The 13,620-nt window shown below is 46.6% G+C and overlaps 1 protein-coding gene across 1 annotated transcript in view; it reads right to left on the bottom strand.

Annotated features, from left to right (window-relative positions):
• The window catches only part of LOC137302396 (solute carrier family 2, facilitated glucose transporter member 4-like), a 49,610-nt gene extending 48,203 nt beyond the window's left edge, over positions 1 to 1,407 (bottom strand). The window contains exon 1 of the mRNA XM_067972038.1: positions 1,120 to 1,407. Coding sequence (XP_067828139.1) covers positions 1,120 to 1,392 — 273 coding nt within the window. The 5' untranslated portion in view covers positions 1,393 to 1,407. The remainder of the gene's footprint in view (positions 1 to 1,119) is intronic.
• Positions 1,408 to 13,620: the final 12,213 nt, after the last annotated feature.

The raw sequence follows: 13,620 nt of genomic DNA, 5'->3' as shown, positions 1-13,620 counted from the left end.
TATATTGTATATACATTGCATTATATTATACTCTATATTGTATTATATTTTACTATATATATAGTATTATATTTTACTTTATATTTTATATTGCTCTATATATTTTGTATATTATTTTACTATATATTGCATTATATTTTATAGTATATTATGTTTTATATTGTATTATGTTATTTGACTATATAATGTATATTGTATTATATTTTATATTGCTCCATATTGTATTGTTATATTAATTGACGATATAATGCATTATATTTTATACTATATTATATTTTATAATGTATTATATTGCTCCATATTGTATTGTTATATTAATTGACTATATAATGCATTATATTTTATACTGTATTATATTTTATACTGCATTATATTTTATAATGTATTATATTTTATACTGCATTATATTTTATAATGCATTATATTTTATACTATATTATATTTTATAATGTATTATATTGCTCCATATTGTATTGTTATATTAATTGACTATATAATGCATTATATTTTATACTGTATTATATTGCTCCATATAGTATTGTTATATTAATTGACTATATAATGCATTATATTTTATACTGTATTATATTGCTCCATATAGTATTGTTATATTAATTGACTATATAATGCATTATATTTTATACTGTATTATATTGCTCCATATAGTATTGTTATATTAATTGACTATATAATGCATATTTTATACTGCATTATATTTTATAATGCATTATATTTTATACTATATTATATTTTATAATGTATTATATTGCTCCATATAGTATTGTTATATTAATTGACTATATAATGCATTATATTTTATACTGTATTATATTGCTCCATATAGTATTGTTATATTAATTGACTATATAATGCATTATATTTTATACTGCATTATATTTTATAATGCATTATATTTTATAATGCATTATATTTTATACTATATTATATTTTATACTGTATTATATTGCTCCATATTGTATTGTTATATTAATTGACTATATAATGCATTATATTTTATACTGTATTATAATTTATATTGCTCCATATTGCATTATATTATTTGACGATAGCACTGTGTCGGATCTCGGTAAAGTTGCTGGGAATTCCTCGGTCTCCTACCTCCGCTCCTCCAAGTTGCTCGAACCCATCAGGCACCATCTCCGCACTCCCCCTTCGCTTCTCCCTTGCCCTGGTTGGGGAGCCAGCCGGAGCCGAGTTGCGCTGCGCTGGGACCCGCTGCCTGGAGCCGTCTGTGCTGCCCCGCACTCCGGCGGCTTTGTGTGCAGGTAGCGGGCGGGCTCGGGCTGCTGGGCGGGGCAGGGGGCCAGGGGGCGGAGCGGCTCTCTGGGCGGCTCTAACCCCTGGCGCTGGCATTGGGGCCACTGAGTTCATGTTGGGTGCCCGGGACCTTGTCATTGGCTGCGAGGGAGGAGTGGCTCAGTGAGAGGAATATAGCGGAAGAACGGGGCACAGTTTGAGCACAAGAGAGGCATTCACAGTCAGAGAGAGAGAGAGGGAGAGAAACAGGGAGATAGAGAGAGGGGGAGAGAGACTGACAGAGAGAGAGAGAGATACAGGGATAGAGAAAGAGAGAGAAAGGCATTCACAGTCAGAGAGAGAGAGGGAGAGAGACAGGGAGATAGAGAGAGGGGGAGAGAGACTGAGAGAGAAAGAGATACAGGGATAGAGAAAGAGAGAGAAAGGCATTCACAGTCAGAGAGAGGGAGAGAGACAGGGAGATAGAGAGAGGGGGAGAGAGACTGAGAGAGTGAGAGATACAGGGATAGAGAAAGAGAGAGAAAGGCATTCACAGTCAGAGAGAGGGAGAGAGATAGGGAGATAGAGAGAGGGGGAGAGAGACAAAGAGAGTGAGAGAGAGAGAGATACAGGGATAGAGAAAGAGAGAGAAAGGCATTCACAGTCAGAGAGAGAGGGAGAGACAGGGAGATAGAGAGAGGGGGAGAGAGACTGAGAGAGTGAGAGAGAGAGAGATACAGGGATAGAGAAAGAGAGAGAAAGGCATTCACAGTCAGAGAGAGAGAGGGAGAGAGACAGGGAGATAGAGAGAGGGGGAGAGAGACTGACAGAGAGAGAGAGAGATACAGGGATAGAGAAAGAGAGAGAAAGGCATTCACAGTCAGAGAGAGAGAGAGGGAGAGAGACAGGGAGATAGAGAGAGGGGGAGAGAGACTGAGAGAGAGAGAGAGATACAGGGATAGAGAAAGAGAGAGAAAGGCATTCACAGTCAGAGAGAGAGGGAGAGAGACAGGGAGATAGAGAGAGGGGGAGAGAGACTGAGAGAGAAAGAGATACAGGGATAGAGAAAGAGAGAGAAAGGCATTCACAGTCAGAGAGAGGGAGAGAGACAGGGAGATAGAGAGAGGGGGAGAGAGACAAAGAGAGTGAGAGAGAGAGAGATACAGGGATAGAGAAAGAGAGAGAAAGGCATTCACAGTCAGAGAGAGGGAGAGAGACAGGGAGATAGAGAGAGGGGGAGAGAGACAAAGAGAGTGAGAGAGAGAGAGATACAGGGATAGAGAGAGAGAGAGAAAGGCATTCACAGTCAGAGAGAGAGGGAGAGAGACAGGGAGATAGAGAGAGGGGGAGAGATACAGGGATAGAGAAAGAGAGAGAAAGACATTCACAGTCAGAGAGAGGGAGAGAGACAGGGAGATAGAGAGAGGGGGAGAGAGACTGAGAGAGAGAGAGATACAGGGATAGAGAAAGAGAGAGAAAGGCATTCACAGTCAGAGAGAGGGAGAGAGACAGGGAGATAGAGAGAGGGGGAGAGAGACAAAGAGAGTGAGAGAGAGAGAGATACAGGGATAGAGAAAGAGAGAGAAAGGTATTCACAGTCAGAGAGAGAGAGAGAGAGGGAGAGAGACAGGGAGATAGAGAGAGGGGGAGAGAGACTGAGAGAGAGAGAGATACAGGGATAGAGAAAGAAAGAGAAAGGCATTCACAGTCAGAGAGAGGGAGAGAGACAGGGAGATAGAGAGAGGGGGAGAGAGACAAAGAGAGTGAGAGAGAGAGAGATACAGGGATAGAGAAAGAAAGAGAAAGGCATTCAGTCAGAGAGAGAGGGAGAGAGACAGGGAGATAGAGAGAGGGGGAGAGAGACTGAGAGAGTGAGAGAGAGAGAGATACAGGGATAGAGAGAGAGAGAGAAAGGCATTCACAGTCAGAGAGAGGGAGAGAGGAGGAGAGAGACAAAGAGAGTGAGAGATACAGGGATAGAGAAAGAGAGAGAAAGGCATTCACAGTCAGAGAGAGGGAGAGAGACAGGGAGATATAGAGAGGAGGAGAGAGACAAAGAGAGTGAGAGAGAGAGATACAGGGATAGAGAAAGAGAGAGAAAGGCATTCACAGTCAGAGAGAGGGAGAGAGACAGGGAGATAGAGAGAGGAGGAGAGAGACAAAGAGAGTGAGAGAGAGAGAGAGAAAGGCATTCACAGTCAGAGAGAGGGAGAGAGACAGGGAGATAGAGAGAGGGGGAGAGAGACAAAGAGAGTGAGAGAGAGAGAGAGATACAGGGATAGAGAAAGAGAGAGAAAGGCATTCACAGTCAGAGAGAGGGAGAGAGACAGGGAGATAGAGAGAGGGGGAGAGAGACAAAGAGAGTGAGAGAGAGAGAGATACAGGGATAGAGAAAGAGAGAGAAAGGCATTCACAGTCAGAGAGAGGGAGAGAGACAGGGAGATAGAGAGAGGGGGAGAGAGACAAAGAGAGTGAGAGAGAGAGAGATACAGGGATAGAGAAAGAGAGAGAAAGGCATTCAGTCAGAGAGAGAGGGAGAGAGACAGGGAGATAGAGAGAGGGGGAGAGAGACAAAGAGAGTGAGAGAGAGAGAGATACAGGGATAGAGAGAGAAAGAGAAAGGCATTCACAGTCAGAGAGAGAGGGAGAGAGAAAGGGAGATGGGGGAGAGGGATAGAAAGAGAGATACAGGGATAGAGAGAGGCAGTCATAGTCAGAGAGACAGGGAAATAGAGAGGGAGAGAAACTGGGAGATAAGGAGAGAGGGATAGAAACCGGGAGATAGGGAGAGAGGGATAGAGGGAGAGAGAGAGGCACTCACAGTCAGAGGGAGAGAGAGAAAGAGGGGGAGACTGGGAGATTGAGAGAGAGAGAGGGAGAAAGACTGGGATAGAGAAACGGATAAAGAGAGAGGGAGAGAGACAGGGATAGAGAGAGAGATACAGAGATTAAGAGAGAAAGAGACAGGGTTAGAGAGAGAAAGACAGGGTTAGAGAGAGAGACAGGGAAAGAGAGAGAGAGGGATCGAGACGGGGATAGAGAGAGAGGGATAGAGACAGGGATAGAGAGAGAGAGACAGGGAAAGAGAGAGAGAGGGATCAAGACAGGGATCGAGAGAGAGGGATAGAGACAGGGATAGAGAGAGAGAGACAGGGAAAGAGAGAGAGAGGGATCGAGACAGGGATAGAGAGAGAGGGATAGAGACAGGGATAGAGAGAGAGAGACAGGGAAAGAGAGAGAGAGGGATCGAGACAGGGATTGAGAGAGAGGGATAGAGACAGGGATAGAGAGGCAGATAGAGAGAGATACGGATAGAGAGAGAGTCAGATTTAGAGAGAGAGACAGGGAAAGAGAGAGACAGGGGTAGAGAGAGAGACAGGGAAAGAGAGAGGGGTTAGAAAGAGACAGATAGAGTGAGAAACAGGGATAGAGAGAAGGAGGGAGAAATAGGGATAAAGAGAGATACAGGCTTAGAGAGAGTCAGGGATAGAGAGAAAAGGATATATATATATATATATATATAGAGAGAGAGAGAGAGAGTAGGATAGAGAGAGAGAGAGATATAGGGATATATGTAGAGAGAGAAAGGGATATATAGAGAGAGAGACAGGCATTGAGAGAGAGACAGGGATATATTTATATATAGACATATATATATATATATATATAGAGAGAGAGAGAGAGAGACGGATATATATAGAGGCATGGATCAAGAGAGAGACAGACAGGGATAGAGGGAGAGATAGAGAGAGACGGGGTTATATATGTATAGAGAGAGAAACAGGGATAGAGGGAGAGAGAGAGGAAGAGATGGGGATAGAGAGAGAGAGAGACAGGGATATATAGAGAAACAGGGATTATACAGAGAGAGATGGAGAGAGAGAGAGAGACGGGGACTTATATATAGAGAGAGAGATGGATTTATATAGAGACAGGAATAGAGAGAGACAGGGATACATATATATAGAGAGAGAGACCGTGATAGAGGGAGAGACAGGAATATATAGAGAGGTGGAGAGAGAGAGAGATGGGGACTTATATAGAGAGACAGGAATAGAGGGAGAGAGAGGGAGACAGGGATGGAGAGAGACAGACAGAGAGAGAGACTGGGTTAGAGAGAGAGGCAGGGATAGAGAGAGACGGATAGAGAGACAGGGACAGAGAGACACAGGCATAAAGAGGAACAGAGAGAGACACACACAGGGGTAAGGAGCGGGATGGAGAGAAAGACAGGGACAGAGGGAGAGAAAGAGTTAGAATGAGAGAGAGATACAGAGACAGGGGAGAGAAGAACATAGAGAGCGAGATTAAAAAAAGAGAAGAGACAAAGATAAGGAGGAAGAAATGCTCAGAGTGAGGTGGTAAAGGAAGAGACAGGGAGAGAGGATATACAGTCAGAAAGGGATTTTACAGAGAGAGAGGATAGACACAGAGAATAATACACAGAGAGGATATACAGAGAGAGAGGATATACACAGTGAGGATAATACACAGAGAGGATATACAGAGAGAGAGGATATACACAGTGAGGATAATACACAGAGAGGATATACAGAGAGAGAGGATATACACAGAGAGGATATACACAGAGAATAATACAGAGAGGATATACAGAGAGAGAGGATATACACAGAGAGGATAATACACAGAGAGGATATACGAAGAGAGAGAGGATATACACAGAGAATAATACAGAGAGGATATACAGAGAGAGAGGATATACACAGTGAGGATAATACACAGAGAGGATATACAGAGAGAGGATATACACAGAGAGGATAATACACAGAGAGGATATACACAGAGAGGATATACAGAGAGAGAGGATATACACAGAGAGGATATATACACAGAGAGGATAGTACACAGAGAGGATATAGAGAGAGGATATACAGAGAGAGAGGATATACAAAGAGAGAGGATATACACAGAGGATAATACACAGAGAGGATATACAGAGAGAGAGGATATACAGAGAGAGAGGATATACAGAGAGAGAGGATATACACAGAGGGGATAATACACAGAGAGGATATACGAAGAGAGAGAGGATATACACAGAGAGGATAATACACAGAGAGGATATACAGAGAGAGAGGATATACAGAGAGCGGATATACAGAAAGGATATACAGAGAGAGAGGACATACACAGAGAGGATAATACACAGAGAGGATATACAAAGAGAGAGAGGATATACACAGAGAATAATACAGAGAGGATATACAGAGAGAGAGGATATACACAGAGAGGATAATACACAGAGAGGATATACAGAGAGAGGATATACAGAGAGAGAGGATATACAGAGAGAGAGGATATACAAAGAGAGAGGATATACACAGAGGATAATACACAGAGAGGATATACAGAGAGAGAGGATATACACAGAGAGGATATATACACAGAGAGGATAGTACACAGAGAGGATATACAGAGAGGATATACAGAGAGAGGATATACACAGAGAGGATAATACACAGAGAGGATATACACAGAGAGGATATACAGAGAGAGAGGATATACACAGAGAGGATATATACACAGAGAGGATAGTACACAGAGAGGATATAGAGAGAGGATATACAGAGAGAGAGGATATACAAAGAGAGAGGATATACACAGAGGATAATACACAGAGAGGATATACAGAGAGAGAGGATATACAGAGAGAGAGGATATACAGAGAGAGAGGATATACAGAGAGAGAGGATATACACAGAGGGGATAATACACAGAGAGGATATACGAAGAGAGAGAGGATATACACAGAGAGAGGATATACACAGAGAGGATATATACACAGAGAGGATAGTACACAGAGAGGATATACAGAGAGGATATACAGAGAGAGAGGATATACAGAGAGAGAGGATATACAAAGAGAGAGGATATACACAGAGGATAATACACAGAGAGGATATACAGAGAGAGAGGATATACAGAGAGCGGATATACAGAAAGGATATACAGAGAGAGAGGACATACACAGAGAGGATAATACACAGAGAGGATATACAGAGAGAGAGGATATGCAGAAAGGATATACAGAGAGAGAGGACATACACAGAGAGGATAATACACAGAGAGGATATACAGAGAGAGGATATACACAGAGAGGATAATACACAGAGAGGATAATACACAGAGAGGATATAGAGAGAGAAAGGATATTAGAGAGGATTGAAAAGCATAGAGTATATATTATATACAGATGGAAAGTGAGAGGGACACCGAGTGATATAATCAGAGACAGAGAGAGAGAGCTCGGGCCAAAGAAAGGGAGATTCAGAGACAGAAACTGACAGAAAGAGAGAGAGAGAGACAGAGATAGAGAGGGAGGACAGAAAAAGTTCAGAGAGTGAGAGATACAGAAAGAGGGGTAGAGAGATAGAGAGAGATATGGACAGAGAGATAGGGATAAAGAGAGTGAGATATAGAAAGAAATAGGAACAGAGATAGAGAGGGAGGACAGATACAGAGTGAGAGATACAGAAAGAGATAGCGATAGTGAGAGATACAGAGAGGGACAGAGAGAGAGAGAGATAGAGACAAAGAGAGATACAGAAACAGATAGGGACAAAGAGAGAGCGAGAGATAGATACAGGCAGACGGAAAGAGATAGAGGGGAAAAGGGATAGATAACAGAGATCAAGAGATACAGAAAGACAGCTAGGGATAGAGAGAGATACAGAGACAGATAGGAACAGAAAGAGAGAGCGAGGGACAGAACGAGAGAGGGACAGAGAGAAGGAGATCAGGGAATGAATAAATGCTTGGGGAAGAGGGAAGAGACTGGACACAGAAAGAAAGAGCTTGTTAGAGGCTTAGAGAGAGGGAGTGAGAGAAACACAAGGACAGAGAGTGTAGAGAGAGGAAGGGTCACACTGTGTGAGGCCGAGAGGAGAAGCCTGTCAGCGTATCTTCAGTCTGGGTGAGCTGGCCCAGCCCGAACGGAGGGCCCTGACTGACTTTCTTTTCTCAGCATTGATGAGATTCCCCCGGTACTGCTGATTTTTGAGGTGTGCCAACGCTCGAGTCACTGACTGCAGGAATGTGCCGAGGGGTGTGACACCTGCTGCTTCACTGGGTCATAAAAATCCACACACGCTGCCCACGCAAATCCTTTCGGTTCCTGAGTGCGCTGGCTTCAGGGTACAAAGGAGAGCGAGGGGGAGGAGACAAGGGGGGAGCCCCACGCTGCCTCTATCTCGGCTGGGTCCGTTGTTTCTCTCCCCTGAAGACGCCGGCCCTGGCTGGGATACAGTTCCCCAGGCACTGGTTTAGGGTTAGTGGACTATTCAACCGCCGGGGTGCATCGCAGCCAAGCCCCTATCCTGTCCTCGCCTGACGTCCAGTGGCTTCGGGCCGGGGGGGGTGCGGGGGGGGGGGGGTCGTTGGGAGGGGAGGGGGACGTCAGTCACCGGATATCAATCAGGAGTAGGGAAACGCGGCAGCCAATTTGCGCACAGCAAGATCCCACAAACAGCGATGTGATAATGATGGGATCACCTGTCTTTAGTGATGTTGGTTGAGGTCCAGGACACCGGGGGGGGGAGAACTCCCCGCTGCTCCTCTTCGAAATAGTGGCCGCGGGATCACCCGAGAGGAGCAGACGGGGCCTGGGTTTAACGTCTCATCCGGAAGACGGCCCCTCCGACGATGCGGCGCTCCCTCAGCACTGGCGCCGGGAGCGTGAGACGTTCCAGACGTGGCTTTTAACGACGCTCGATTCAAACGGGCATCGAAGTGGCGGAGGTGTACATGACCTTCTGCCTGAGCTGAAGCTGTTCTCATACATACCAGTAACCCCCCTCCCCACCCCGCCTTCACTATGGGTGAGGAGGAACTGAGAGATTGTGCGATAGGGTTGCCAACTCTGGCCGGATGTAACCCAGGAGGTTGCATCACGTGACCTCCAACAGTCCCGCCCCCAACATTCTGCCATTGGTGAGCCAGCATGTCCATCATTGGAGCACGACCTCCCTACACCAATTGGAAAGCAAATGGAGTCTCCCTTATCCGATTAGATCATTCTTGACCGTTAGTGACCAGCCTCTCTTCTGCACCCCCCAACCCCCCCCGCAAACTCTCCCATCTCTCATAACTAATAAATGATAGCGTTCAAAGAAAATGAGAAAGAAAACATTTTTAATGCCCCCCCCCCAATGATTTTTCTCCCAGGCACTGCTCGCAGCGATGTCCTGGGGATTAATCGCTCGTTCCTGGGGGCTGCAAGACATTCCTAATGAAAATCGAAGAACGTGCATTTATATAGCGCCTTTCACGACCTCAAGGCGTCCGAAAGCGCTTTACAGCCAATGGAGTACTTTTGAAGTGTAGTCACTGTTGTAATGTAGGGAAACGTGGCAGCTAATTTGCGCACAGCAAGATCCCACAAACAGCAATGTGATAATGACCGGATCATCTGTCTTTAGCGATGTTGGTTGAGGAAGAAATATTGTCCAGGACACCGGGGAGAACTCTTCTTCCAATAGTGGCCGTGGGATCTTTCGCATCCACTTGAGAGGGGCAGACGGGGCCTCGGTTTAATGTCTCATCCAAAAAGACGGCACCTCCGACAGTGCAGCGCTCCCTCGGTACTGCGCTGGGAGTGTCGGCCTGGATTATGGGCTCTGGAGTGGGACTTGAACCCGTGACCTTCTGACTCAGAAGAGCGAGAATGCTGCCCACTGAGCCACGGCTGACAGCAAGGAGGGCTGGTGACCCTATAATGTGTGAGGAAGCTGCAGGCCGCCAGCCAGTGTGCCGCAGTGTGATGACATCTAAGGTCCCGAAATTCTGACCGGCCCATCCAGCCAACGGAAGTAGGGACGGGGGGCAGGCCTGAAGTCAGCCGAAGGTAGGGATGGGAGAAATCCAACCCAAATTGCAGGGATGGGGGTCGTTAGCATGGGTAGGCCGTTGGCACCTGCAAGGGCACTTAAGCAGAGCCCGCCCTTCAATGTAGGGTCGGCAACTCTCCAGGAATTTCCCTGGAGTCTCCAGGAATTAAAGTCACGTTCACCCATCACCCCTGTGCTGGCTCCCGGTCCAGCAACGTCTCGATTTTAAAATTCTCATTCTTGTGTTCAAATCCCTCCGTGGCCTCGCCCCCCCCCTCCCCTATCTCCGTAACCTCCTCCAGCCCCTACAACCCTCCAAGATCTCTGCGCTCCTCCAATCCTGGCCTCTGGCTTATCTCCAATTTCCTTCTCCCCACCACTGGCGGCCGTGCCTTCAGCTGGCTAGGCCCTAAGCTCTGGAATTCCCTCCCAAAACCTCTCCCCCCTCTCCACCTCTGAGGTGCTCCTTAAAACGTACCCCTTTCACGGCCTCAGGACGTCCCAAAGCGCTTTACAGCCAATGAAGTACTTTTTGAAGTGTAGTCACTGTGTTGTAATGTAGGAGAAGTGGCTGCCAATTTGGGCACAGCAAGATCCCACCAACAGCAAGGAGATAAATGACCAGGTAATTATTTATGAAGAAGGCCCACCACCACCTTCTCAAAGGCAACTAGGGATGGGCAACAAACACTGGCCTTGCCAGCGACACCCACATCACAAGAATGAATTTTTAAAAATCGGCTTTAGTGACGTGGTTTGAGGGATAAACATTGGCCAGGACACTGGGGAGAGCTCCCCGTTCTTCGAAATAGTAGACTTGGGATCTTTTATCTCCACCTGAAATGGCAGATGGAGCCTCGGTTTAACGTCTCATCCGAAAGATGGCACCTCCGACAGTGCAGCACTCCCTCAGTACTGGCTCTGAAAGTATCACCATAGATGACATGCTGAAGCCCTGGAGTGGAGCTGACTCAGGGCAAGAATGCTACCCACCGAGCCACAGTTGACGAGGGTTTTGAATTCAACGAGGGAGTTACACTGGACTATCCTTTGGCCCGCCCTGATGCAAAGGCCACTGCATCGACTTAATCTCCGATTGGTGCAGAGCAGTGGGTGTGCGCCATGTATCGGTTACGTTCAAACTAAATATAGTGCCATATGCTCCACAAAGGGGAGGCTTATTTTGGCTTTGGAAGGTGCCTCCTGACTGATGAGCGCATTGCTGAGATGACTGAACTCTGTCCGCACTGCCCCTGCCCAGGCCTAGTGACTAATGTAGATGGTACAGAGCGTGCTTGCTGTAATGCCTGACATTAGGTCTCTATCGCTGGCATCCCCTCGACTCGTGGCACATGCTCAGTCTGGATTGTGTCACGTTATTTAGTGTCCCGTCAACCAGTATCGAGAGACAGCAACAAAACCTTTCAAATGTAACTCAGGTCAACTGGCGGGTTGGCAAATCGGACTCTAAAGAGCTAAGAAATATATGATTCCTTCCGTCGAGCTTTTTTTCTCTCTCTCTCTCCGAGTTTCTCCCCTCCTCCCCCAACTCTCGCTGAGGTACGGGTTCCCCCAGGTACCCCACCCGAGTGGCCACTCTTCACGTGAGAGCCTGGACGGCGAGGGCCTGAAAGGCTATTCGACTGGGTGCGGGGCGATGGAGGCCACAGGAGCCTGGCAAGATTCTGTTCTTACCCGAGCTTCACGCTCTCAGGCCCAGCTGCGACCGGCAATCCCAGCAAAGACCTGGGATTGAACCTGGGACCTTCAGGTCTGTCAGATTCATGAGCAAACCCAGTGGAAGGTGGGAGAGGGAGTGGTTTAGTTGCAGATGGGAACCCTAGATTTGCTTGATTGACAGGTCGATGAGGAATTTGCTATGGAACTGATACGTCCTTGAAGAGCAAGTGACCTGATGCCAACAGCATTTCAAGATTGCTTTGCACTTGTAAGAAAGCAAGTGCGTATGAGCTGGCAGTTGGGGTCAATGGCTGACTAGCCTGCTGACACTGGCTCTCTGGGGTCTGAGGTACCAGACGGTGCTTGAAACCAACCTCCAGCGAGAGGAGAGAAGGAGGGAAGGGAGGAGAGCAAAGGGAAGGAAATAAATTGCATTTATATAGCGCCTTTCAAGACCTCAGGATGTCCCAAAGCGCTTTACAGCCAATTAAATACTTTTGAAGTGTAGTCACTGTTGTAATGTAGGGAAACCCAAATTTAGCGCACAGCAAGATCCCACAAACAACATCGAAATGAATGACTAGATCATCTGTTTTTTCAGTGATGTTGGTTGAGGGATAAATGTTGGCCCCAGGACAGCGGGGGAGAACTCCCCCTGCTCTTCTTCTGAAACAGTGGCCACGGGATCGTCCACGTCCAACCTAAGAGGGCAGACGGGGCCCCTAGTTTAACGTCTCACCCAAAAGACACCACCTCCGACAGCGCAGCGCTCCCTCAGTGCTGGCACCGGGAGTGTCAGCCTGGATTGTGGGCTCGAGTATCGAACCCACAGACTCAGAGGGAAGGACGCAACCCACCGAGCCATGGCTGACACATTATATAATCAGCATCTCCACATCAAGACACGTAGAAGCGTATAAGGGTCGGGGAACAGACATTAAATACCAGACTTTTTTTTTTGAAGGGGTAGTTTACACTTTATCCGTCTATGGATGGTTCATTCGAAAACTGGTCTGACTGATCTGAAACTGGACTAATGGGAAGTCGAATGTTGAGGCAGATTTTGTTTGCAGACACGGCAGCTAGCCTGCACTTCGGGAGATCAGAGATAGTTACGCACGAGAAAGGCCACTCGGCCCATTTAATTCATCCATCCAGAAAAACCCTACTGTCGCTCCCCCACAGCCGCTTCCAATTGGCTCTTAAACGTCTTCTCCTCCTGGAGTCCATTCCATGTGTCGACCACTCCCTGAGCAAAGACGGCTTTTCTGATATCAGCCCTGAATCTACCTTTTGGGTGTGTCCACTCTTGTGTTTTAATTTAAAGTAATTTTCCGCGATTCCGGAAAATTCTCTGACGGTGCAAGGGAAAGAAGAAAGGACTAGTATTTATACAAATCCTTTAAAAACCGCAGGACGTCACAAAACGCCTCACAGCCAATAAAGTAGTTCTCGAAGTGTAGTGTAATGTAGGAAACGCGGCAGCCAATTTGCTCGCAGCAAGCTCCCACAAACAGTAATACGATAATGACCAGATAATCTGTTTTTAGTGATAAATATTGGCCCAGGACACCAGGGAGAACGCCTCTGCTCTTCTTTAAAAAGTGCCATGGGAGCTTTTACATCCACCTGAAAGTGCAGACGGGGCCACAATCTAACATCTCATTCGAAAGACGGCACCTCCAACAGTGCAGCACTCCCTCAGTAGTGCACCGGAAGTGTTGGCCTGGATTACTCCACTCTGGAGTGGGGCTCGAACCCACGACCTTCTGACATGAGAGGTGAGAGTGTGATACCCGCAGAGCCACGGGCTCACACCGAAGGGAGGGAGGGTCAG

The sequence above is a fragment of the Heptranchias perlo genome, chromosome 35, assembly GCF_035084215.1.
Source record: "Heptranchias perlo isolate sHepPer1 chromosome 35, sHepPer1.hap1, whole genome shotgun sequence".
Classification (NCBI taxonomy): domain Eukaryota; kingdom Metazoa; phylum Chordata; class Chondrichthyes; order Hexanchiformes; family Hexanchidae; genus Heptranchias; species Heptranchias perlo.
This window is presented reverse-complemented; position numbering and strand designations above follow the sequence as displayed.